The 26,095-nt window shown below is 51.8% G+C and overlaps 1 protein-coding gene across 4 annotated transcripts in view; it reads right to left on the minus strand.

Annotated features, from left to right (window-relative positions):
• Window positions 1–1,945: 1,945 nt before the first annotated feature.
• Window positions 1,946–26,095, minus strand: part of LOC118932811 (neuropeptide Y receptor type 4-2-like) — a 36,231-nt gene continuing 12,081 nt past the window's right edge. For 2 of the 4 annotated variants that reach the window (XM_036926569.2, XM_036926568.2), the window contains exon 2: window positions 1,946–4,279. In XM_036926569.2, the coding sequence (XP_036782464.2) occupies window positions 3,112–4,239 (1,128 nt within the window). In that variant the 5' untranslated portion in view covers window positions 4,240–4,279 and the 3' untranslated portion in view covers window positions 1,946–3,111. Of the gene's footprint in view, window positions 4,280–7,507; window positions 7,640–7,790; window positions 8,271–26,095 lie in introns of those variants that run through there. The other 2 variants (XM_036926570.2, XM_036926572.2) reach the window with 2 other exon arrangements.

Raw genomic sequence — 26,095 nt, forward strand, 5'->3', positions numbered from 1 at the left:
CTCCAATTCCAGCCATAGAGTTTCTCTGAGGATGGGCTCTTCCCACCACAGTCAGGGGCAGGTCCATTAGCTGGGCCAGAGAAAGGCCTTTCCAGGAGGTAAAGACAAATATTATTTAGCAATACCAGCCTTAAGAGAGCATTTGCTCAACTTTTCATAAGCTGTCAAAAATGATACACAGAAAGACGGAAAACTGTATAGTTTTAAGAGAGAGAGGAAAATACAGGGGGGTATTCACTATGAATGTAACTATGCAGTCTGTTCATTCAAAAATCTGACAAATATTTATTGAAGGAACAAATGGACTTCACAAGAAATATGCCCACATGTAGCCAGAGATGAAACAACCAGCCAAAATTAAATCCACCTTCTCAGCAATACCATTTTAAAGCCATATGTCCAGAGCTAGGATTCATTCCTAAAGCTCTGTGCTAGATCCCACAGTAGGTGTCTACATGTGCTCACCAAGTGGCTCCAGACTCCAGGGCAATTTGTTTCCTAGAGCAGAGCTTCTCAAAATTGAATGCATGCACCATCAACTTGGACATCTCAAAAAAATGCCTATTCCAATTCACTAAGTCTGGAGTGGGCACAGGTCTGGAGAGGGAACTGCATATCTAACAAGGTCCAGGTGTTGTGAGGCTGCTGTTCTTCCGAGCATACTTTGAGCAGCATGTTCCCAGAGTCCCAGGTAACTGGGCAACCCAAGGGTCATTAGGCACAGGTAGATTGTGTCAATGCAAGCAAGGGGACAGCAACAAAGAAGACACTCAACCCACTAACCCATTCTTAATGCCAGGTACCTTCACAAGACACCCAGCCTGGTTTCCCAGTCATCAAGCATGCTGGCACCCTAAAGCATCCTTGTCCCCAAGAATCTTGGCACCACTTAGGTGAGTGATGAGGAGCAAACTCCAGGCAATTTCAGAAGTTCTGCAAGGACCTGAGCACCTGATTCTTTGGAGAGCTCGGTCAGTGCCATCCTGCTAGGATGGGACCCAGGGTCTGGACTTCACTGGCAGATAGTTACCTGGAGCAGACAGCAGCAGACAGCACCAGAGGGCAGGCACAAGCTGCACTAATAAAGGGGCTCAAAATCTGTGTCAAAACCCAGGATAAAGGTGAACAAAGGAACAGAATCAGAGATGTGACCAAAAGGTGGGACCAAAAAAAAAATCGCTCCAGAAAGGGAGCTGGTGGCTCAAAAGAGCTCTCATCTGGGGTGTCAGCTGCACAGGTTCTTGGTCAGGGACCAGGGCAGAAAGGTGGTAAGAATGGCTCTTCAATGCTCTCTCTGGCCCTTTGCCAGATCTCCAGTGTACAGCAACCCTAGGAGCCTCAGTGAGGCCCCCGGAGGGCTCTGGGCACCTGAATACCCTGCCCAGGAGGAATGGAGGGTCTGGCCACTGGCCACTCTGCTGGAGGGTGGGTGGCTCTGAGCAGGGGCTAGGCCTAGACATCCGATCAAGGAGGCCCAAGAGCAATCTTGAGCTTTTTCCCCCCCACCAGCACAGGCTGTGTGGTCCCCACACAAAGCTTTGGCTCTGGCTCATCATCCAGAAAATTGGGCCACGACCTCCACGCATGAGACATTCACACTCATCATAGCCCTTTCTCCATTTTCCCTGGCTGGTTCGAGGAGGGGGGACCACCTGCTCCTTTCAGCCAGTGTCCCATTAAACTACAGTCCAAGAACTTCCCACCCTTGCCACTTCTGAAGGCCTGGAGAAGCTTTGGAAGAACCATAGACATCACCTGAGGCAAGACAGCTCAGTGGTCAGAGTGTGGAAGGTAGGACACAGGAGTCACAGCACTGAGTGCTGTACTTGGCAGTGGGTCAACAATGGGGATGGTCAGAGTCCCTGGCCAGCTGCCTTGTCAAGAGAGGTCCTGAGAGGCAAGGAAGGGCAGACAAGAGCCCTTCCCATGTGTCTCCCTTGAGGGTTTCAGCCTTGGACAAGCTCACTCTAGATTCAGTGAGACCAAAAAATGACAACAGCATGTTGGTGGTAAAAGGGTTTATACCCGGCTTTATTCTCATGGTGGCAGGTCAAGCACTAGCATCGGTCCACCTCAGGGCAAGTCAGCATGCAGCAAGCTGGTCTCTGTCTCTGGGACTCTCTGCCACCTCACAGCCCCAGAGCACTGGGCAGAGCTCTGTTCATCGAGTCAATGATAGTGCATTGGAGCACGTGTGTAAGTCTGTGCCTTTGTGAACACTACATTTGCGCAGCGGGCAGGCAGACCAGGGTCAGGTGAGAATCCTGGCCACAGAACTTCCATTCTTTCTACCCCGTGCTGGACCACAGCACACAGCACCTGTCTTCAGCTGAGTACTCAGCAGGGGCACCTTTATGATCCATCTACCATGGCAACTGTGTCTGGAACACTGTCCCCATGCCAGAACCTGTCCCGGACATAGAGGACAAAAGCTCTACGACAATACAGCTATCACCCACAAGGCACACACGATCTCACCAAGGGGAGGTATCGGCAGGCTTATTCCCTAGAAGATAGCAGACGAAGTTAAAAAGAAAAAGGATGGAGTAAGATATGAATCTTGAAATTCCTGCTGCTCAGGGCTGATGTTCCTACTCTAGAGGAATGGGAGGACCCCAGCCTACCAGGACCCATTCTCTGCAGCGGCATGTGCTGATCATACAACAGTAATGCCACCATTGAATTCTTCACCACCTAATGGCAGTCCACAAACCTCACCTCTCACAGAGGTTAGGGACTGGCCAAGGGCCCCAGCTCTAACTCCACACGCTCCTTCCTTCACCCCACAGTGACCTCGCAGCCTCACTGGTAGAGGTGACACCCCAGGGCTCCCAGGGTGGCATCTGTTGCTGAGTTACCAGAATGAACTCTGCCTGCTACAAGCAGACCATCTCTGGCTATCACATTTGCTCAAGCTGCAAGGCACACTGTGACCTGCAGAATTCTCCCAGGAGCAAATAGCTGGGCTGTCTGAATGTCAGGCTTCATAATGCAAATGGATACCAAAACAAGCTCCTGCCAGCCTATCTGGACTGCAGAAAGCCAGTGGGGAGTGCCACCTCTAGCTCACAGCCCACTTAGCTAAGTGAAGAAGCCTGGCAATGAACATGGCTAAATGGGGTTGGACCTGTCACTGAGCCTTAGAGACTCTTTGGAGACATCTGTGTGCACGGTGGACAGGGGCAGATGCTCATACTCCTTCACAGGGGTGCGCTGCTGACAAGTCAGCACCACAGCCTTGACCTCCTTCTTGAAGTTGGTGTTGAGAAAGCCATAGATGAAAGGGTTGACACAGGTGGAGGCCATGGCAAGCAAGTGGCACATCAAGAAGATGAGGTTGCCATGACAGATGGGAATGGCTTCCTGGTACCAGTCCTCCAGGGTGTTGAACACATGAAGGGGTAGCCAGAGCACGGCAAAGGCAGCCACCATTGCCACAAGGATTCCATTGATCCTCTTCATCTGCCAAGCCCGTGAGCTATAGGTGCCCTTGCAGAAGACCTGCCTCCGCTTCCGCAGGTGCTGGTAGATGCGTACATAGCAGACCAGGATGAAGGCCAGTGGAATGCAGTACTGGAAGAGCAGCAGGAAGGTGGTGTAGATGATGCGGTGGTGGTCCACTGGCCAGGACTCAGTACAGACTGCCTTATCCTCCAGGAACTTTACAGCCTTGGAGTGGTTCCTGTGGAAGACATTCTCTAGGACACTGTTGGCCAGGAAGGGCAGGGAGAGGCAGCAGGCAATGAGCCAGATGGCAATAATCCCCAGGTAGGCCTGGAAGACACTGGGCTTCCAGCCTGTTGGGTTGATGATCAGCTGATGCCGCTCCAGGGCCACAAGGACGAGTGAGAAGATGGAGACTGTCACTGACATGCATTGGATGAAGGCTGACATCTTGCAAAGGGCCTCACCAAAGACCCAGTAGTCCATGATGGTGTAGATGGCCGTGAGTGGCTGGCAGATGAGGCACAGGAGGAAGTCAGAGAAGGCCAGGTTGGCAATGAGCAGGTTGGTCACATTGGCCTTCTCCTTCTGCCTAATGGTCATGCATATCAGGCAGAGGTTGCCCAGGACCCCCACAATGGTCTCGATGCTGTAGGAGGTGATAATGAAGCCCATTGGATCTACCGAATCCTGGCAGTGGTTAGAGAAGTTGTATGGAGTGCCCTTTGACTTGCTGCTGTTTTGACCCTGTGGGGATCCTGGGAGCAGCAAGGCCAGGATATGAGAGATGTTCATGGTGCATGTGAGGGAATTTCAGGAGATGCAGTGATGATGCCTGCAAAGCAAACAGACAAATGTTGCTCAGGGATTGTGCCTCCTGTGTGGAATCCAGTGAGGAGTATGGGCTAGGTAGAGAGGTTCATGGCTGCTTCCATCCTAAGCCTGGGACCTGGAGGACCTGACACCAGAGATGTAAAGCCACTTGCCCAAAGTCACACAGCTAATAAGCAATGAGGCCCAGATACAAACCAAGCCTGTCTGTCACCACTTGTTCCCTCTGACCTCAGGCTGCAAGGCTGTTCTGATGACAAATAAAGGGATTGTAAGATGCAGAGTTCAGGGACAGAACTGTTTTTGGAGCATGGATAGATATTCCCTTGTCCCATCTAATGCAAACAGAGACGACATCAAATGCCACTGTGTGCCCAGGTCCTTCCATGGCAATGTATGCCCATTAGGACAGAAGTGAAACCTCAGGGCCTGCTGGGTCTCAGCCCCTACCTGCCCTGCCAGCCTTGCTTCTCAGGGCACTGGATCATCAGCACACCAGCTCTCTCCTCCTGCCCACCAGATGTACACATATGCCTGACCAAGGTCATGCATGGCCCCTAGGACAGAGGACCCCATCCTGCAGGGATGTTCCTGAGCAGAATCCAGTTAGGAAGGAGATAGGACTCAAATGCCACCTGGTAAAAAGCTAACCCGACCCAGCCACAACTCCAGCAATTGGGATTTAAGAGTTCAGGGTCAGGAATAGCCAGAGTGAGACCATGTGGGTGCAGGAAACTTGGAGCAGCTAGCTGAACCTGAAAGAGGATCTTTTCACCAAAGAGCAGCCTGTTTCTCAGGTTCTCTGAGGGCCCTTGGGGTCAAGAACAGGATCCTTTGTCACTCAGATAGAGCTGCCCCAGGCATCTGGGGGGAGAGCAAAGAACCACCTCAGGACAGGAGTGAGGCCAACAGCCTGAATGTTCGTCCTGGCCTCACACCCTAGCTCTGCTCTCTGTCAGGGAGTGGCTTTGGGAAAATCATGGAACCTTGCCGGGCCCCAGTGTCCTCAGCTGCCCAGGGAGGGAGGCTAGCAATTATCTTGTAGGGCAGTCTGATTACCTCCTCAGTCAGGAAGTGAAATAGGGAAGAGGAGAGCCTGAAACGTAGGATCCTGGCACTCCCCCTCCCTGGGACTCTTTCAGGTTCAGTCTCCAACTTGGTTCTTTGGGCAAATGACATCATTTGAAGGGCCAGGTCCTGCTCAGGAGCATTCTTGGCCACCTCCCAGGAAGCTGAGTTGCCCTTTTTGCAACAAGACCACCCAGCACATGGTGCTCACTGAATGCTAGTTTCCTTCCCTTCCCAGTCATCCTACCAACCCCACCCAAGGGGACCTTGCCCCTCTACCCCATGAGGAAGTAGCCACAGCAATCACACAAACCCATGTACAGGCCTCTAAGCATACCTGGCTCCAGCTCTGGCCCAAAGCCTCTTCAGGAAGCCCTGGGACCAGCCACATACCCCAAGGCTTTGCCTGGTGCCTGGCCTCAGAAGGGCACCTGTCCTGCTGCACAGCCCTCCTGCCCTTCTCTGAGCCCTGCCCCAGAGGTGGGTACCTGCCTCTCTCCAGGGCTAGAAAGGGTCACACTCCCACTTGCTCTCTCAGAGCTGAGGACCAGCCCCACCCAGAGGTGAGTGGCCAGCCTGGGAGAAGATACACCTAATGGTGCCCCTCCCCAACGGCATCCCATCTGAAGATGAAGCCCTGGGACACTGAGGGACACAAGAGGTAGTAAGGAAAGGGTGGTGGCAGCCAGCATGAAGATGTGCTCTGAGTTTGGTCCCAGGCTAACCTGGGAGATGGCACACAGCCTGAGAAGCAGCATCTGGGTGGGAGCCTGTTGTAGCCAGAGGCACAGGGAGGGGAATTTGCAGGCAGGAGAGAGGTTGCAGGAGCCCAGTCTTGGCAGACAGAGCTAAGCTGGGAGGCTTGCCTCACCCTGGAGAGCACACACTTTCCTGGGACAGAGGGCAGAAGGGACATAAGCTTTCCCCAAGCTTGGGGCACCTGACATCCTGCTACAGGTTAATCCACACCACAGCCTGCAGGGAAGGCAGTACTAGGCTCAGCCATATGAAATCACCAGTATGTACCTATTTTTGACCTGCAAAGATGGCAAATTCATATGGTTCAATCTACTTTTGGTCCTATTTTAAAGAGGAGGACACCAAGGCCCAGTTAGATGAAGGGACCTGCCTGAGGTCCCACAGTTGCTGAACTGGAACCCTGGTCAGTCTGCATCTGAAACTCCCAGAACTGGGCCCTGCCAGACACAGAGATTTTGAAAAGGAGGAGAGGGACCTGGAGCCCAGGCGAAAGCGAGAGGCTGGCTGATATAAGGTGATACATAGGAGATGAACACCGGAGCTGCCCAAGTCTGACGTGGCCCACTCACGGAGCCCAAGGTCCGGGTGTGCGCCTGGGGTGCTGGGATGCAGCTTAGCCAAATGAGAGGGTGCCCAGGGGCCACTACTGGTCAGGTGGAGCACTCCGGCCTTTGGCCCCTGCACTCGGGCTCAGAATCCCCACCTGCCCAGCAGCTCGGAGGGCACCACAGCTTCCCCAGCCCCTCCTCCTTCCCAGGCAGACCTGGGCTTGGTCCCTAAAGAATGACACTCTTACAGCTGCCTCCTCCTTCCTGACACAGTTTGGACCTCAGGGCCTCCCTCGCATGGCAGAGCACAAGAGCACAGCTCCCCAGGGGAGACGCTAGGGCCTGAAGGGAAGAGACTGAGCAAGCCTGTGTGGCTTCCAAGGGTCCATCCCTTGCTGCACAGCAATGCAGCTCTTCACCTGGATCACCTCGGGGAGATCACATCCCCTCCCTGAGTGACCTCTTCAGACCCCTCTGAGTGACCTGGGTCCCTCACACAAAGACTGTTCCTCACATCCCACTGCACAACTCGGAGATGCCCAGTGAGGACTAGGAGACTTCAGTCAGGTCTTCCGGAGGAAGAGATGGATTACGAGCAAGGACAGTAAAAGGATGTCTCTGGATAGTGTTCCCAAGCAGCCTTCAAGACAAGGTGGGAACCCCTGCAGCCCCTGGGGGAGGCCTCCATTGCAGCCTGCCTGTCCCACCAGTCAGAGGAAAACTACCCAATAACAGGCCATATCACTCTCCTATTGAGGTAAGAATGGAGAAGGCGGTCTGCTTTGTTTCCTGACATTTCAGCAAGCAGCTGTTGTCTCCCAATGCCTGCAGCACCCCGCTTGCCAGGCACCCTTTACCTCCGCTCCCCGCAGCTCACGGGATGAGGCAGTATGCCACCCTGGTTTCAGGTGAGGAGTCCACATGAGGCTGCAGGCAACCGGGGTCCACATGAGAGGCAGCACCCTACCCGGGTAGTGTGGCTCTGGGACACTACTGGTGGGACCCCGGCCCTTTGAAGCCCACCAGCGCTCCCCCCCGCCAGGCGCCCGGCGGCAGGGAGTGCCCGGGCATCCGGGGGCCGCATCGGACTGAGCCCGGCTCCCTCCGTCCCCGGGACCCAAGGGCGCGTTGCCGCCTCACCTGTTCCCGCGACCGCGGTGCTCTCTGCGCGGAGCGGAGCCGCCCTGCCCATCAGCCTGCTCGCCTGCTCCGCTCCCTCCTGCGCCGCTTCCGCCGGAGCCGCCCAGTCAGCCGCCCGCGCCAACCCCGCCCGAGCCGCCTAGCGCCCTGAATGCCCCCCACGGCCTCCCCCGGAGCTGCATCTCTGCACGCGGGCTTCCCCCACGCCCACCCCAGCCCTGCTCGCCCACCGACTGGAACTGCGCCCTTCTCCCTCTCTGAGCCTAAGTTTCCTTATCCATAAAATGGGCCTGCGAAGACCTGCCTGTCATAAACTCTTCACAAGTATTAATTGCAGGTCTCTTGTAAGCCTGGCTGTCCTGCTGGCACACAGACCTGAGCAAGACAGGGTCCCTCTCCCTGCATCATCCTGGAGCTCCCAGCCTGGGGGTAGAAGACAGACAAGGGTCAAGGAAGCAAGTAAGTTATTGCACAGGGTGCAGTGCTGTGCTCTACTTGGGTGGTCCAGGCAAAAGGCACAGCTAGTGCAAAGGCTCTGAGACTGCAAAAGCTCTGAGACTGGAGGCATTTATTTGGCTACTGAAGCCCACCATTTGGCTGGAGAATATCAGCAAGGGGGCTTCCAGAGATGCAGGTGGCATAGTGAGGGAGGGTCTTATAGGGCCTGGAAGAACCTCCAGGGTTGTTGCAGCAAGAGGTAACTGAGAACGCACTTCCCCATTAGAGCCCAGGTGACACAGGACTTGACTGAAATGGAACAGCATTTGTTACAAGAGATGTTCCTATTTCAAATACACAAACTTATAATTTCCTTCTCCAAGAAAGCCACATGGTAAAGTCAAGTATACATTTGGATGACCTCCTGAGAGTAACAGATTGCTTCAAGGGCACTTTCTAAATACAGGACATGCACAACTCTCCTATAAAACCTTACATGGCTCCCCATGACCCACACTTCCCACCTCTCCTCCCACACACCAACCAGAGGTACCATTCACGGAGCCATCTATGGAAATGGCTCTGAAGTTTTAGGCAGTAGCCCTTTCTAGAACAGCAGCTGCCATTTTGGCACATGCAGACTCTACAGATACCACCTTATGATCATCACAACTGTGATCATCACAGCTCAAAATAGGCATTTTTATTCCTATTTTACTGATGAGGCCAAGTGACTCAAAGATTGAGCAACTTCCCAGAAGTCACTCAGCTAAGAAACACTCAGATACATAGATGAAGGGGATAAAGAGGCACAAAATCTCAATTATAATATAAATTAGTCACAAGGATGAAGGTGCAGCATAGAGAATATAGTCAATAGTTCCATAACATCTTTCCATGTTGACAGATAGTAACTGCACTAGTTGGAGTGAGCATTTAATAATGTAGATAACTGTCAAATCACTATGTTGTATACTTAAAACCATATAATATTGTATGTCAACTACAGTTTAAAAATATCAAAAATTTTAAAAAAAGAAACAGATCCAGCCTGCCAAACACCCAAGGCTGTGCTCACTGACCTCTGTGGGTTTGCCCCTGCCATTTCTTCTTTCTGGACCACTCTCCTCCCTACGTGGAAAACCGCTGCTTCTCCTTCACACCCCAGCTCCAGTGCCCCCCATGCCATGATGCATTCTTCCAGGCCTCTGTGCTCCGATGCAGAGGCAGGTGGCATCATGGATGGATGTTTGCACTCCGTATCTCTGGGGCACCAATCTTGTCTTGGTCTCCAGAGTCCAGCATGACTGTGTCCACACACAGAGGCAGCATTTGACTGTGGGATTAATGGGATTAATACATAAATCAAGTAATATAGAAATCAAATGTACAAATACATATGACTTGATTGTTTTTCCTACAACTCTTGATGTGTGATCAAAAACAGAATGATTAGAGCCAAAACAGTTCCTACAACTCGTGATCGCCTTCACATGGTTTCGGTGTCCTTGAGGAGCATCACGCCCTAGGGCTGGACTCAAGGTCAGATAATGATTGTGTGTGATCCTGTGTTGAACCCCCTACTCAGAATTCTTTAGATGTTTAAGTTCATTTGCTCAATAAATATGATGAGTGCCTTTTCGGCATTACTTATGTGCTGTGACGCCTTGAGTCCCCTGGCTGGCCTTTCAGATCTTCAGCATTCCGTTGCGTTCCCTCCAAATCTGGGGGTCAGAGGCAGGAGGGAGCTGACACTGACAAAGGAAGGAAAAGATGCATTTAAGGGAACCTAATCATAATGGTGGCTTCCTGGAGTCTAAAGAGGAGAATATTTCCTGTCCAGAGCCACCTAGTTCTGGCAGGGAGCTCTATAGATCCCTGTTCTCTGTGAGCACAAGAACTCAGACACTGTCACTTTCCCCTTCTGGGGCAGCAGTGTGGGACCTGGGCTGCCTGTAGCGTCTGAGGCCTGGCTGGTCAGCCCTGTGAGGCAGCCTGTCACATGGGCACATTTGAGAACCAGTGCCCAGGGCACAGGACTCTGAGCCCTCTCCCCACCCTGTGGGTCAGAGAACAGCCAAGAAGTGTGGACAGGGTAGGGAAAGTAGTATACAGCTCCCGTTCAGGTAGTAAAATAAACTCCTGTTTTTTTATTCCACCCTCTGTCCACCTGTGAAGAGTGACTATCCCGTTTCTCAGTGAGAAAAAGGAGGCTCAAAGAAGTGGAGTGACTTGTCTCAGTCACTGAAAGCATAAATGACTATGCTGGGATCTGAGCCCAAAGTTCGAGCTCCTTCTCCAGCCCCATAGTGACTCTGGAGCAGAGGAAGCCCAGAATAGCGGACATTCCTAGATAGCCAGCCCTGCTGGAGCCACGTGTGCAGCCCTTTGCCGCTGCTGGGGAGGGAAATAGCACCTCCTGGTGGCAGCAGAGCCCAGCATCCAGCAAAATGGCCAGAGCATCTGAAGCTCCTGAGAAAGCAGCTGTACTTCTGGCCTGGCAGGCATATGGGGCAAGGATCCTGGTGTGGGAGGTCCTGCCAGCTGGCCAGGCTACATTCCACTGTCTCTGGGGAAGAGGCTCAGGAGGGTTTTCCCTGCGCCATAAAAGTAGCTGGCTTTGTCTGACCTTCTAGACATTGACCCTCAATATCTTAGTGACAGATCTCATTTCCCACCACCTTGAGAATGTTCTACATGAATAGCCTTGGAGCCAAAGGAAAGCACTAATTCCTCAGGCATATTTAGCCCTCAACAGCTAGCCCATCACAAGGTCAATGTTCTCCTTGGCCTGATGAGAAAGATGAGGGTCTGAAAGTGGGGACGCACCCTGACCACCCCCTTGCTGGGAATTTGCTGAGATTTAGAATCTAGCCCATTTCATTATTACTTTTACTGCCTTGAGAGCCAGTGTGGTGAAAGGTCACAAGCTGGGCACAGGAGCTAATCACCAAGCCTCAGATTCTCTTCTATAAAATGGAACTAATAATAAATCTATCTCTAGGGGCTGTGAGAAGCCAGGTCACCTGCCCAAAGTCAAGAAGACAAAAAAAACCCCTGTAATTTGTAAAAGCTGATGCAGTGGTAGACTGGTGCCATCATGGGGCCAAAACATACAACCACACAGAGGCAGCAGCCCTTCTGCCTGCCTCAGAGACCGGCCTTCCCGTCAAGGTGCACAGTGACATCTGGGCTAGTTGCCCAGGTCACTAACATCATTAAATGACATGCATTTTTCACCAGTCAGTTGTCATTTATATGAATACTTTTCTGTAAAACATATGGGTTGACACCCATTTGAGATGGATCTCAGGGATAAATAGCCTCTCCAGTTTTGGGTGGTGCATTTTGGGAGGAGAGAACACTGAGCTTTAGAACATTGGGAAATGATGGATTGGAGAGGAATGGTGAGGGTAAGGAGGTGGAGAATGGAGATGCAGGCAAGATGCAAAATTTTGAGATTTATCCTATGTTGTTGAGAAGCCTTCAGAGCCTTTTCAGCAGAGAGTAGTAAGGTAATATTTACATCTTAGAAAGATAACTGGTGGGCATGGGTGAGCTGTTCTGGGGGGGAAAAAGATGAGAGGTAGGGAAGTTGCCACAGTTCAGATGAGTTGATAAGAACCCCCTATTCTGGGGATTAGAAGGAGGGAAAGAAGAGAGAGAGAGGGAGCAGGAAAGAGGAGAAGGAAGAAGAGGGAGGAGAGGAGTTAGGATGAAGTGCAGATCCTGCCCCAGTCCGTACAGCAGACACTGCGTCCATTTGTCTTCCTAACCACCCTCTCCCTGTTATCTCTAGTGTTCTGGCACATAAAGCAGCTCCCTGCCCAGCCCTCATCAGGGAGTGTCCTACCACATGCCTCCTCCTGGAATCTGGACCTGGGTCACAGACTCTGGGCTGGAAAGGGTAGTCATTCCGCAGCCATCCCTTCTGGTGTCATCACACTCTGACTGAACGCTCAGGAATGAGGCCGTTCCTTGGGGTCCAGTTTTCCATCCTTCCGTATGTGCCTTGGTTCCACCCTTGAGTCTAAGCCCAGTTCTTCCCTTTCCCTGTTGACTCTGAGCTGAATTCCTCTATAAATTCATCAGACTTTCCATGGCTTGAAGTCAAGGAAGTCTCACAGACATGGTGCTTTGTATATATTATCTCCCTTAGCCATTACATCTTCACAAAGGATGAACTCGAAGCTGGAGAAATCAAGTCACTTGCTCAAGGACACAGATGTCCCATAGGCATGTGGGATTCTGAACTGACGCATCATTCTATGTCCCTGAAGCAGGATGCTGAGGACAGCGAAAGAGAGGTTCCCCATGAGTGAGGTGGCTTTCCTGCTGCGACCCCAGGCTCACTTTCGGCTCCAGGCCCTGGTATTGAACTAAAGCCTGAGACAACTAGGGAGGTCCTGGCCAGCCTCCCAGTGTCTTCTCTTCTCTATCATGACCATTACCCCTAGCCCACAGCCCAGCCAAGAGGTCACTGGGACCACACATTCCCACCTCTGAGCTTTGCTTAGGTTCTCTGACTGGGCTGTCCTCTGCCTGGAGAGCCTCTGGATACACAGCTTCTGTTATCAGACACACATGCAGGGAGGCTCTGGGCTGCCCCTCTCCCTGCTCCCCTCTGTGGAAAAGGTAACTGGCTCCCAAAGCAGGTTGCTTTGGGGTGGGAGCACTGCCCAGGCTGGGCCCTGACAGACTCTGTCCTTGACCACACTCTGCTCAGGCTCCTCTAAACCCTCTAGGCTTTATCTGGGCATCCGTCCTTGTCTGGCCTGCATTGCCCAGTTGTGGCCAAAGTCTTACTAAGTCAGCTCAGCAGGGATCCCCTGCCCTTGATCTCTGATCACCCTCAGTATCTGGTCAAATTCTTCATCACACACCCCTGATACCGTACTCGCTGGCCTGCCTTCAGCAATTGTTCTGTCAAGTCCGTTCAACCAGAACACCCCTATGCCTGATGTTTCTTGCTGGCTGGTAATTTTCCATCCACTGACTCCTCTCTGCTCCTTCACAGTGGATCCCCACTTGTGCATGCAGTATTTAGACTGAGCCCAGTTCTATACTAAGGACTCGTTCCCTCATTGCAGTAGTTCCTGAATAAAATCTGTTTTTTAACTACTGTCCAGCTCTGATTTTCTTTAACAGTCCCACAATCCCTGCCCAAGGGGTCCTTTTTGACAAAACCGCAGCTCCTCCTGATAGGGGATGCCAAGCCCGTGGTGGGGGCAGCCACCTTCCCAAGGACTCAGGCAAAGGAGCCCCGCCCTGCTGGGCATCTGGCTCCGTGGAAGGCACCGGCCTTTCCACCAGGACCACTCAGCAAGCTCCCTGCTCTCCAGCTGCATGTGCCCAGGGCAGCCCGCCCCACCCCCACCCATGGCCTGCCTCTCTCAGTGGCCCCATTTCCCAGCACTTCTTCCTGCCACAGGGCCCAGCCATCTACACTGGGCTCCTTTTATCTGCCAGCCCCCACCACCAACACTTTGCTTCTCCTTGGCCTCCAAGACCTCCCTTTCTAGGTTCTGTCTTTGGAACCTTCCCCTGGTCTCTTTCTTCATTCTACAAGGCTCTGTTTCCCCCTAAAAACCTTCCTTTCATCAGCAGGGTCGAGATCCGCTTTCCATGGGCTCAGAACCTTACTGGCATTCCCAGACTAGAGACGCAATTCAATGGTTGTCAGGTGGTCCTTTTTGCCTTATCTACCTCTCTGGAGGTCACCCAAGGCTTCAAATACCAGCAGCCACAGCCTCACCCCCACATGCCCCATCCATAGCCAGGCCATGGAAAAGCCGTAAAGTATGTTTAAACAGAGATACCCTCTCAGCAGTCACAATTATCCTGAACATTCCCAGCTGTGGGAGGGTGCTGTGGCCAGCAGAGGCTGGACGTTCCCCTTGATCTTGGGGTTGTGATCATCACACGTGATTCACCCGGGCATCCCACCTAAGCCCTGCTCTCTTTAGGGAAAGTGTTAGCTGTCACTGTCCCAGGCGTCATTTGCTTTGAAATAAGACCCCCTGGCTCTCTTCCTCATCTAAATGATTAACCAGCAGGCCCAAGCCCAAGCTGGCAAGGTTCTCCCTTCTGTGTCCCCAACCCCTGTTCACATGACACGTATCACCCCCATTTGTTATCAGTCGTGTGCACAGTTGTGCCTGATTTACCCCAAAGTCTCCAGGACCATCCCAGACCCAGCCACCAGAGGCACCAATATTCAGCTTTAAATGAGTAAAAAGAATAACTGGAATGAACTTCTGCACAGTGCATCACATGTTCCTGTGACTCATACCATGAAAACTCACAACATAAGAACCTGTCCTATGGACAAATATCCACCCCCAAAATTGGAAGTTGTATGTTTTTCTGCATCTGCTGTAATAAATTGTCACAAATGGAGTGGCTTACAACAACACAGCTTCATTGCTTTTGTTCTTGAGCTCAAAGTCTAAAATGGGTTGCAGGGCCATACCCCTTCTGGACGCTCCAAGGGGTATCCACGTTCTTACCTTTTCTAGCCTCTAAAGGTTGCCCACATTCCTTGACTCTGGCCCCTTCTTCTAGTCTTTCTCTCACTCCACTTCTGTCCTTTTATCCTCACTCTCTAACTCAGCCTCCTCTGCCTCCCTCCCATAAGGTCCCATGTGACTACACTGGACCCATCGGGATCATCTGGGATAATCTCCCCATCCCAAGACCTTTAACTCAGTCACATCTGCAAAGTCCTGTCCACTGTATGAGGTGGCATAGCCACAGGCACTGGGGATTGGAAAGTGGACATCAGTGGGGAGCCATTAGTCAGCCTTCCAGATGTTCTGAGTCAGAAAGGCTTCTAGATAGTGAAGGGCTCCTAGCACACCATCTTCTTGTGTCAGGCATGCCTTTCATGGTGGTCTTGGCACCAGGCTCTCCCCATGCTGGTCCCTCCTGACCACCCACCCCTAGAAGGGAATGGGGGAAGAAGCCATCATTCACTGAAGGATTTCCACTTGCCAGGCATGTTGACATATGCTGTCCTCAAAACCACTGCCTGGGAGCCGCCCCATCCAGCCCAGCTCTGACTGACCTGCGTGCAGCCAGCCCCATGTACCCGAGTAAGCCGTCAATGGGCACTTGGCCTCCCCAGTGGACACCATGCCCAGGGTAGCAAAGGTGCCAAAATGCCAAGCATGGGCACCCATCACTGAGGACACATCCCACCCAACCTACACAACCTGGGCTGTACTCTCCAGCCACCAGTGTGGATGCCATTTTGACCCCCAGCCCCCACTCCCAAGTGTTCTAGGCCTGAGGGCCTCCATCAGGGTCTAAAAGACTCACCTTTGAGGGGTGTTGTGGGCTGGACTTGTTTTCCTGGCTTCTGGAAGCCCAAAGCCAAGCCTGGCCATACCCTGGGGGTAGCAGTCTGGAGCCCACAGAGGCAGCAGATGGGAAACAAAACTTGACTAAAGCCTGAGGGCCTGGCTTTGAACCCTGCTGAATGGTAAGTCACCTAGGGCAACTACCTAACCTGTGGGCGCTCAATGTCCTTTTATGTAAAATAGAAATGTTATGGAAACCCAGACTGGATCGCTGATGGAAGAACCAAGTGGCACTCGGAGGTCTTGGTGGAGGCTTATTTCACACCAGCGGGCTCAGAGGAGACTAATCTCCAAAAGTATGAGCCTCAAACAAAGGCAAAGGGAACGATTTATATTTTTCTACTTCTGTATCTGTGGCATTTCTATGTGCACAGCAAGCAGGGTGAAAGAGGGGTCGGAAAGAGCAGAGAAAGGGGAGGGGGCTGAGAGCGGCTGACCCCTTTAACCGTGATAAATGTTTTCGCAAAACAGTAAAAGGAACCTGTGAAGTTTTTTTCTCTCCACATTATTTACCCTTTGTTTTTCTACATCATTGACCCTCTGTTTTTTTATATCATTTATTATTCACCCTTTGCCTTCTCACATCATTCCCCCTCTGATGCCCCTTTTAAAGCTTCACTTTAGAGGGCATCATCCTGGTTTATAATGAGATTATAATGGCTGTGCATGTACAGGAGCTGAACAGAAGCAATACAGTTTTTCACGAAGTTGACAAGCCAGTTTAGGACACATGGTCCTATTAAAAGCCCAAAGAATAGGAGTGCTACTGGCCAAGTGAGACTGGTCAGAAGAGTTGTCAGCCACAGGTTCCATTTGAACCAGCTTTGAAACCAGGACTTATTGCTGTTTAGCTTTTTATTTCTGCATATACTTCCTTTTACCTTAGCTAATGAATTTTTTACTACACCTGACTGGTTTGCATAAAAACAATAGTCTCCTAGAGCCATGCATAACCCTCCTTGAGACATAAATAGGAGGTCTAGCCCTCTTCGATTTTGTAATACCTTGGCTAGGGAGTTAATTTGATCTTGGAGCTGGTTCATGGCGAATTCAAGCTGCTCTAAGTCCTGGTTTACTTCCGTTGTCAGGGCAGTGAGCTCTAAGTCCCCTTTTACTAATGCAGCCGTGCCCACAGCAGCCGACCTGGCTATGCCAAACCCGACCCAAGCAGAGTTCAGCATCAGGGCAGCTTGCTTTACATGGGGGTGTTTGCCAGGGGAGAAGAGATGGTTCCCCTTGGGCTCATTATAAGTGTAGACCTGGGGTAGAATTTGAGTAAGAATACATAGCCCTGGTTTAGCAGTGCTGTACATACATCAGGCTTATCCCATCTCACAGTCCACCAAGTGCCTTTTGGGGAGAGGTAGGTTAGAGAGTCATCTATAGTGAGGTTGTTGGTGAAAATGTCAGTGAATCTGTCCTGCCGCAGCACAGTGACTCTTGAAGGCCAGAGGCAGGTAGCATTTCCTATTATGTCTCCTATAGTGAGCTGCGGCCCCGGGTGCAGGCATAGTGAGTGGTTGAATGCTATTTTCGGGAATGGGGTGGCCCCGATTCCAACATAATAAGGGGGTTGTGGAGGTCTGGCTGGGCTCTCCACTGGTATGTTTCCTTGTCAGGATGATGGGCCCTTTTTAGTCTGGAATGATGGACCCATGCAAGGAGTGAGACCTGAAACTTTTAGGGCAGTAGGAGTGGTTAGAACAACAGTGTGAGGCCCAGTCCACTGAGGCTTGAGGGGGTCTTTTTTTCAATCTTTGACCCAGATTGAGTCCCTTACCTGAAAAGGATGTACTGAGGCTCCCAAGGAGATTGGGGCTCTTTCTATGGTATGTTGTTGTAACTTTAATTTAGAGTAGCCTCTAAGGCTTGGAGTTGTTCCCTTACTCCCTTGTCCCCTTGGTGCAGGTTCCCTGGAAGGCACCCCAGACAAGGGGGGGTCGTCCATACACTAATTCAAAAGGAGAAAATGCTTGTGCTCTGGGGGTGCAACGGATATGTAGAAGGGCCAAGGGTGGCAGATTTGGCCATGGGAGGCCCAGTTTTCTGATAGAATTTGGCTAAGGTTCCCTTGAGGGTGTGATTCATTTGCTCTACTTTCTCAGAACTCTGAGGCCTATAGGCAGTGTGGAGTTTCCAGGTGATGTTGAGAGACTTGGTTAAAATTGCTGGCCCATTATCACTGTGGACTGAAGGCGGTAGGCCAAACCGGGGCACAATCTCTCTCAGGAGGATTTTGGCTACTTCCCGACTTCACTCTGTTCTGTTTGGAAAGGCTTCAACCACCCAGAGTATGTACACACTATTACAAGGTGGTATCTGAGACCCTGCTTGGCTGGACATCTGTGAAGTCTATTTCTAAGTCTTTTAAAGGGGTAACCCCTGTCCTTTGGACACCTGGTGGGGGTCTCTGTGCAGACCAAGCGTTATTCCTGGCACAAGCCACACACCATTCACTTTTGCCCGACATAATGCTGACAACTGACTGATGTAGTATTGCTTCTTGAGGACGACTTCTAGTGCAGTTTTTCCTAGGTGCATGAGCTGATGGTACTTGCTAACTGGACGCCCTCTGGTGGCGGCTGGGACAAAAATACTTCCAACGGGCAATGTCCACCACCCTCTTGGTTCGGGTGGCTCCTTCAGCCTCTCTCCTTCTCCACGTACTTGGGTGGAGGGGTCTTCACTGGCGGTGTTAGGGCCACGTGAGGGAAGGAGCCTCACCTTCCCCCTCATTGGCAGCTGCTTTAGCTGCCTCTTACGCCAGGCGGTTCCTCTGTGTTATAAGATCATTTCCCTTTTGGTGCCCTTTGCAATGTAGAATTGCTACCTCCTCAGGGAGCCAAACGGCCTCGAAGAACTTTAGTATTTCTTCCTTATTCTTGATTGCTTTTTCTGCTGCCGTGAGGAGACCTCTTTCCTTATAGATTGCCCCATGTATGTGTACAGGGGTAAAAGCATAAGAGGAGTCAGTGTAAATATTGACTCGCTGGCCCTCGCTGATAGTGAGGGATTGAATTAAAGCATGTAATTTGACTCGTTGTGCTGACCATCCAGCCGGCAGAGCTTTAGCTACTAAGACCTCAGTGGCAGTGGTTACTGCTTTCCAGATTCCTTCTTGCAAATAGCTGCTGCCATCAGAGAAGAGTGTGAGTTGTGGATTTTGTATTGCCTGATCCTGCAGGTCTGGACAACTCTCGTAGATCTCACCAGTCACTTCAGAACAGTCATGATCTGGTTCTCCTTCTTCAGTGGGAAGAAAAGTTGCTGGATTCAGTGTCTGTGCTGTTTCAAGAGTGACCTGAGGGTTTTCACAGAGGAGCCCTTGGTATTGTGCTAGCCGTGAATTGGAGAGGCAGCGGTGTCTCTGTGTGTTTATGAGAGACACAACAGCATGGGGAACTTTGACATTCAATTCTTGTCCCAGGATGAGTTTGTCTGCCTCCTTAATGAGTAGAACTGTGGCTGCCAGCACCCTGAGTCATGGTGGCCATTCTGCCGCGACTGTGTCCAGTTTTTTTGACAGGTATGCGACCAGTCGCTGCCAAGGGCCAATAGTCTGTGTGAGAACCCTGAGGGCCACCTTTTCTTTTTCATGTACAAAAAGGTTGAAGGGCTTTTCTGTATCTGGCCGGCCCAGGGCTGGTGCCTATCCCAAAGCAGCCTTTATTTCCAAGAAGGCGTCCTTTGCCTCCTCTGTTGAGACAGGGGACTCTCGGTCTGGCCCCCCCAGGAGATTATAGAGGGGTCTTGCCATTGCTGAGAATCCAGTAATCCAAATTTGGCAGAACCCTGGAGCCCTCAGGAACTCTTGTAGGCCCTTCCTTGTCTGGGGCTGAGGTAAGGAGATAACAACCTTTTTCCTCTCTAGCCTTAGTGCCCTCTTCCCCTGGGTGAGGAGGAAGCCCAAGTACCAGACTTGCTGCTGGCAGATTTGAGCCTTTTTCTAGGAGGCTTGGTATCCTGTATCTGACAGGAGTTGCAGGAGGGCCTTTGTGCCCTTTGAACAGTTTTCCAGGGTGTCCCTGGCAAGGAGGAAGTCATCTACATACTGGAGGAGGGTGCAGTGCATGGCTTCCCTTGGAAAGATGGCACGGTCTGCGGCCAATGCCTCTCCAAAGAGAGTGGGTGAGTTCTTGAAACCCTGTGGGAGCTGCGTCCATGTTGGCTGCATCTGCTGCCCTGTATCTGGTCCGGTCCATTCGAAGGCAAACAAGAGCTGGCTTTGAAGGGCCAGTCGGAAGCAGAAAAAGGCATCCTTTAAGTCCAGGCAAGTGAACCATTTGGCAGACCCCAGAACCTGGCTGAGGAGGGTGTACGGGTTTGGGACCACTGGGTGCAAAGAAACAGTTACTTTATTTATGGCTCACAAGTCTTGAACCAGCCTGTACCCTCCTCCTGGCTTTTTGACTGGTAAGAGTGGGTATTCCAGAGTGACTGGCACTCGACTAGAATGCCTGCTTCTTTGAGTCTGGTCAGATGTTCTTGGATGCCTGCTTTCACCTCTTGTGAAAGGGGGTACTGCCACTGTCTCTGTGGCTGGGTCCCCCGAGTTAATTCTACAATGACAGGGGCCTCGTTATGGGCGAGTCCAGGTGGGTTGTCTTCAGCTCATACTGAGGGGAAGGCAGCCTGAATTCAGGTGGGCTACTTGAGAGGGTCTGGGCACAGAATAGCCTCCATTCCTCTTCCCGGGGTGTGGTTATTGCCAGTATGAGGGTCCCTGGCTCCTCTGGTCCTGGATTTAGATTGAGGCTTGTGCACCCAGTTGGTTCAAAAGTTATTTGGGCTCTGAGTTTTGAGACTATATCCTGGCCGAGGAGAGGAATGGGGCACTCAAGCAAGTAGAGAAGTTCATGTTGGACTCTGTGGCCCCCAAGTTTGCACTGTTGGGCCTGGCAGAAGTGCTGCAGAACTGCTTTTGTTCCAGTGGCCCTGAGAATGGTTGCAGTCTTTCCACTGAAGGGAGCGACAGGGAGGGTGACCACAGAGTGTTCTGCTCCTGTGTCAACCATAATAGTCATGCTTTGGCCCCCACTTTCATCTTGACCATGGGCTCATGGGGGCTGAGAGCCAGATAGCCTGGTCCTTGTCAATCTGAGTCTGTTCCTGCCAGGCAATGAGCCTTTCCCCGTGAGGCTCTTCCAGGTAACAGCTGGGCTTTGGGGCTTTCCCTTGGTTGGGGCATTCATTCTTCCAGTGCCCCTTCTCTTTACAGTAAGCGCACTGGTCCCTGGCTACAGGGGCTCTAGGCTTCTGCCCTCTGGTCATCTTCCTACTTCAGGGCAGCTGCCAGGAGGCTGGCTTTTCTTTTCATTCATTTTTCAGCTTCCCTGTCAGCCTGAAATTCCCTGTTCATGTATACTTCATTGGCAATTTCAATCAGCTGAGTGATATTCATCCCAGTGAAGCCCTCAAGTTTCTGGAGCTTTCGTCTGATGTCTGGGGCAGCTTGAGCCATGAATGAGGTGTTAACTATTTGTTGGCTTGTTGGTGACTCAGGGTCGAAAGGAGTATAAATCCAGTAAGCTTCACACAGTCTGTCATAATAGTTCCCAGGAGACTCTTGTGGTTGTTGTGTGACCGAGGATACTTTAGTCATGTTCACAGGCTTTTTGGCCCCGGCCTTGATCCCCTGGAGGAGGGTGCCCTGATATTGGCGGATGTGGTGCCGTCCCTCAGGGGTGGTGAAGTCCCACTCAGGGCATTCTTCAGGGACAGTGATTTCAGCCCATGCACCCCAACCAAGGGTCCCAGTTGGAGCATGTTCCTCCAGGTATTGGCAGGCCCCTTTGATGATTCACCTCCTCTCTTCTGTGTTGAACAGGAAGCAGAGAAGCTGCTGACAGTCCTCCCAGGTCAGCCAATGGGTCTGGGAGAGGGACTCCATGAGATTAACCAGGTCTTGTGGCTTTTCCGAGTAGGATGGGGTGTTTTGTTTCCAATTGAGGAGGTCAGTTGTGGTGAAAGGTTGATAGTAAAATATAGACTGGCTGAGCTGGGTGGTCCCATCCTTGCCACGTCTCTCAGGTTCTCACGTCTCTCATACTGGCATCTGGAGGGTGCCTGTATCCAGCCTGGGGTGCAGCCTGGCCACTGGTCCAGGGGAGAGTGGACCTAGAAGCAGTGGAGAGACCGACAGTGGCAGAGTGTCTGGTGCTGGAGGGCTGGGTGCTGACGGCCTCGGGGGCACACAAGGTGGGGGCAACATTGATTCTTCTGGATAGCCAGTAAAAATTTGCAGAGTCTCAGGCTTCTGCTGATCATTTGTAGGCCATTTTGTAGAAGCCACTAAGACTCTACTTTGTCCCTGCCTGTTGCAAGCGAATCGCACCCAAGGGGGAAGGGTCTGGGCAATCCCTAGCCAGGAGCTGATATATGGGAACTGATCAGGTTGGCCTCGGTCTCCAGTAATGACTCACCAGACTCAGCAAACTGTTGGGACATCTAGGGCTCCCTCAGGAGGCGACCCTACGTCAAAGGTGGGCCAGTCAGATTCACACAAGGTCCTTAACTTGCCAGGGGTCATATTTACTCCATAATCTCCCTGAAATCCCTTCCTGAAATTTTTGATTGTGGTTTCAAGAACTGTGGGTTTGTGGTGCCCTGATCCCATGATGTGATCCTGAGACGGTGCCACAAAGACAGACAAGGGAGGGGTGCCTCCTCCAGAGAGGAGACCAGTCAGATGCCCGTCCATTTGCACTCCTCGCGGAGATTTTGATCAGCCTTGACTAAGGTGCACCCATATAGGTCCTGGGCCAGGTCAGCCAAAGCTGAGTCACTGGTGTGTCGGGGTGGCCGACTGCAAATGCGGATGAGGGCCCACTCAGATTCTGTGGCACACACCGGGGAATCACAGATTCAGTGCAAGCTGAATGTCTGCAGCTGTCCTGCCCAGTCACCCACACACCAGACCAGAGTTTAGACATTCCCTTCCTGGGAATCTCTACCTGTGAGTCCTCTAAGAGGTCTCCGGGAGGTGATCAGGCTTCCCTTCCACCCCAGTGGGTGGGAACTGGCTGGGTCAGGGGCCCCAGGGTCTTACTGGATTCGATGTCAGAACCAGGTCTTCACCTGCCAAGCTTCCTTGAGTCTGGCAGGAACAACGGAGTAGGGGCCAGTCTGAGGCATCTGGGTAGGAGGCTGCCAAAAGATCAGACAGGGCACGCCTTCCCTGTTGGTTGCCTGTTCCGCCTGCCATTGTCCCAAACTGATGGCAACAATGGGCCAGCACGGTTGGGTTTCCTGGTCAGAGAACCAAAAATGTTACGGAAACCTGGACTGGATCGCTGACGGGAGAACCAGGCGGCACTTGGAGGTCCTGGTGGAAGTTTATTTCACACCGGCGGGCTCAGAGGAGACTAAATCTCCAAAAGTCTGAGCCTCAAACAAAGGCAAAGGGAGCAATTTATATTATTCTACTTGCGTATCTGTGGCATTTCTACGTGCACAGCAAGCAGGGTGAAAGAGGGGTCGGAAAGAGCAGAGAAAGGGGAGGGGGCTGAGAGCGGCTGACCCCTTTAACCGTGATAAATGTTTTTGCAAAACACTGAAAGAACCCGGAAAGTTTTTTTCTCTCCACATCATTTACCCTTTGTTTTTCTACATCATTCATCATTGACCCTCTGTTTTTTTATATCATTGATTATTCACCCTTTGTTTTCCCACATCAGAAATAGTACAAGGTGCTATGTTTTGAGTCATTTATCTAATTGGCAGAAGAAAAGTCTTGTTATTTCTCATCTGCCACTGCCTTCTTCCAGAGCATGGGCCCTGGGTCATGAGGACCCCTGTGCATGGGTGCCCTGACAGGTGGCAAGAGCTGCAGAGAGCAATGGGAAGGATGAAAGAATGAGGGCTGGGAGAGGGGAGTGGGAGTCTTTGAGGCAGAAACTTGATGGAGAAAGGATTTCACAAGGGGAGCAGGAGAGGGAGGGCCTGGGATCACAGGGGGATTTGAAGTGCTTACCACACAGGGTACAGGATGACCCCCTTGGACTCCTAAAGCATCTTTGGTGAAGTCAAGATGTCTCACCAGTACTTTGGAGAGAGGTGCTCTTTGGGAGATTGTGAGGAGTGAAGAACCTGGTACAAAGCAAGGAAGAAACTGACTGGGGAAACATGGGAACCATGTGTGCATTAGCCTCTTAATATGCCCCCAGCCCCTGGAGGTGAGGGCATTTTACACCCATTCTACAGAATGGCAGCTGAGGCTCACAGAGGTTCATTGACTCATCCAGTTTCTACGTCATGTGGGGGAAGCCAGGATTCAAGCCTAGATGGATCAGACTTCAAAGCCTATGCCCCCAGCCCTGCACGGTGCTGCCTGGCATGGCCATTAGGAGAACGCTTGCACAGACACGTCCAGCAAGGCAAGCACAAGGCCTAGGGCCCAGGTGTCCCTGCACCCAGGTCTGCCATTGCCCTGGGTTCCCACCTGCAGCTCCAAGGTTCCATCCAGAGTACATCCAGCCTGAGGACTTACCCAAAGCCCCAAACCAGCAGAGATAGGACTTGGCCAGACCTGGGGGTCACAGGAGCTAGGCTGGGGACACCTGACCCTGCCATACCTGGGGAGCTGCCCCAGGGGCTCATCATTCCAGAAATGGACCACATCCTGGGCTAGAGCCTGCAGATGGAAGTGAGGGGTCTGGACCCTGCTGTATGCAGGGGGACAGTCAGGAAAGCAGACAGTGATAGGAGGGCAAGAACATGGCGGAAGTAGAGGAAAGGAGGAAGGTCACAAAAGAGACCCCACAGTAGCTCACACCCCACCACTCCCTAGAAACAAGAACCCTCTTGGGCAATGTGTTGACCAAAAATGCCTACGCCCCACATTCTTCCCAGCCTTCCGGCACTGGGGACCATGCCTGAGGAAGCCTTGATGTCAGAAGGGGAAACCACCCACCCCAGACTGGGAGCCAGATCACCAGCTGACTGAGGGAACCCTAGGCCGTCCACCAGGCCTTACTGGAGTCGGGATCTCCAGGTGGGGGGCCTGAGCTATTCGTAGCCACCTGAATCTAGCCACCAGACTCTATGAGCAGTCCCTGCCACCTCCACGTGCTGGCATCAGAACCTATTCCCGCTCTGACCTGGGCACTCCCCCAGGCCTTGGCCTGCCAGAACTCAGCTATGGGTGGGCTGGGTTCTCACTACCTGAGATCCCACCTGGGGGGCCCCTTGGCTGCTGTCCCATCTGTCCCATCTGTCCCAACTGACCTATCCATTCAGCATGTATGCCCTATATTTTAGTAATATGGCAGGGAAGGTCTTAGGTCTAGAAAAACAGAAATGAATACTACACTTTTCCTGACCTTCATGAGCTTCCACACTAACAAGGGAGACTGAATGAAAACAAAAATGAAACAGGGCCCAAAAGTACTACAATAGCAGGAAATAGGGTGCTCTGGGAGCCCAGAGGAAGGAATAACTAAATTTCTGAAGCAACTGGGAAAAATTCCAAAGAAGGTGATATTTGACTGGGGGCATTGAAGGTTGAATAGGAGTTGACCACAGAGAAAATGAATGGGTGGTGGTGGGGTGGGGAGAGTGTGCTTTCCATGTTAAGGAAGTACATATGTAAAGGTAAGGATAATTCGTGGATTCCAGGGAGCAGGGAGATGTTTTGCAGGGCTAGGATACAGAAGGTGGAATAAGGAATCTCCAGAACTGAAGATTCCTTCAGAGGTATGTAGGGGCCAGATCAGGAGGGTCTTGAATGTATCCAGTGGGCACCAGGAGCCACTGAAGGCTATGAAGAAGGTGAGGAACACTGCCAAGTTTCAGCTTTGGAGTGATCATTCTGGCAGTCAGGTAGAGAAAGGGTTGGAGCAGATGAGACTGCATTGTCCACAGGCAAGCCTGGGAGTTGGAGGGTGCCAGGGCCACATGGGCTGCTTCTAGGAAGATGAGCCCTTGATATTGGGATGGCAGGCACAGTGAGCATGGGCTGGCCCCGAGGGAGCTGGGGTCCTGGCAGGTAAGCAGATCAGTGACTCCAGCCTCAGATGGAGGTCTGGGGTCCACTGAGAGCTGACTGTGGGTGGGCAGGTCACTGCTGGTGAGACGGAGGCTGGCCTGCAGTACTTCCATCAGCAGGCCAAAGGATGCACTCAGGTGTGCCCATGTGGACCTCAGCAGAATGGATGGGTGGATGGATGGGAGGAGAGCCAGTGATGGATAGTGTGCATGGGGACACAGATGAATGCACAGGGATGAACGATGGTAGTCAGATGACAATGAACTGCCAAGTGATGAAGGTGGACAGACGAATGAATGTTTGGATTGTGGTGAATGATGAATTATGGAAAGACAGGGAGCCGGATGGATGAATGACTGATGGGCGGAATGTTGAATGGACTCATGGGTGGAGAGAGAATGGATGGATGGGTGATTGATGGGTGGGAAAATGGTGAATGATGGGTAATGGGTTTGTAAGTGGATGGATGGGAGTATCTGTGGATGAGTTAAGTGGTTGAGAGAAAAACAGCAATAATAAGA

This window comes from Manis pentadactyla, chromosome 8 (genome assembly GCF_030020395.1).
Source record: "Manis pentadactyla isolate mManPen7 chromosome 8, mManPen7.hap1, whole genome shotgun sequence".
In the NCBI taxonomy this organism is placed as follows: Eukaryota; Metazoa; Chordata; class Mammalia; order Pholidota; family Manidae; genus Manis; species Manis pentadactyla.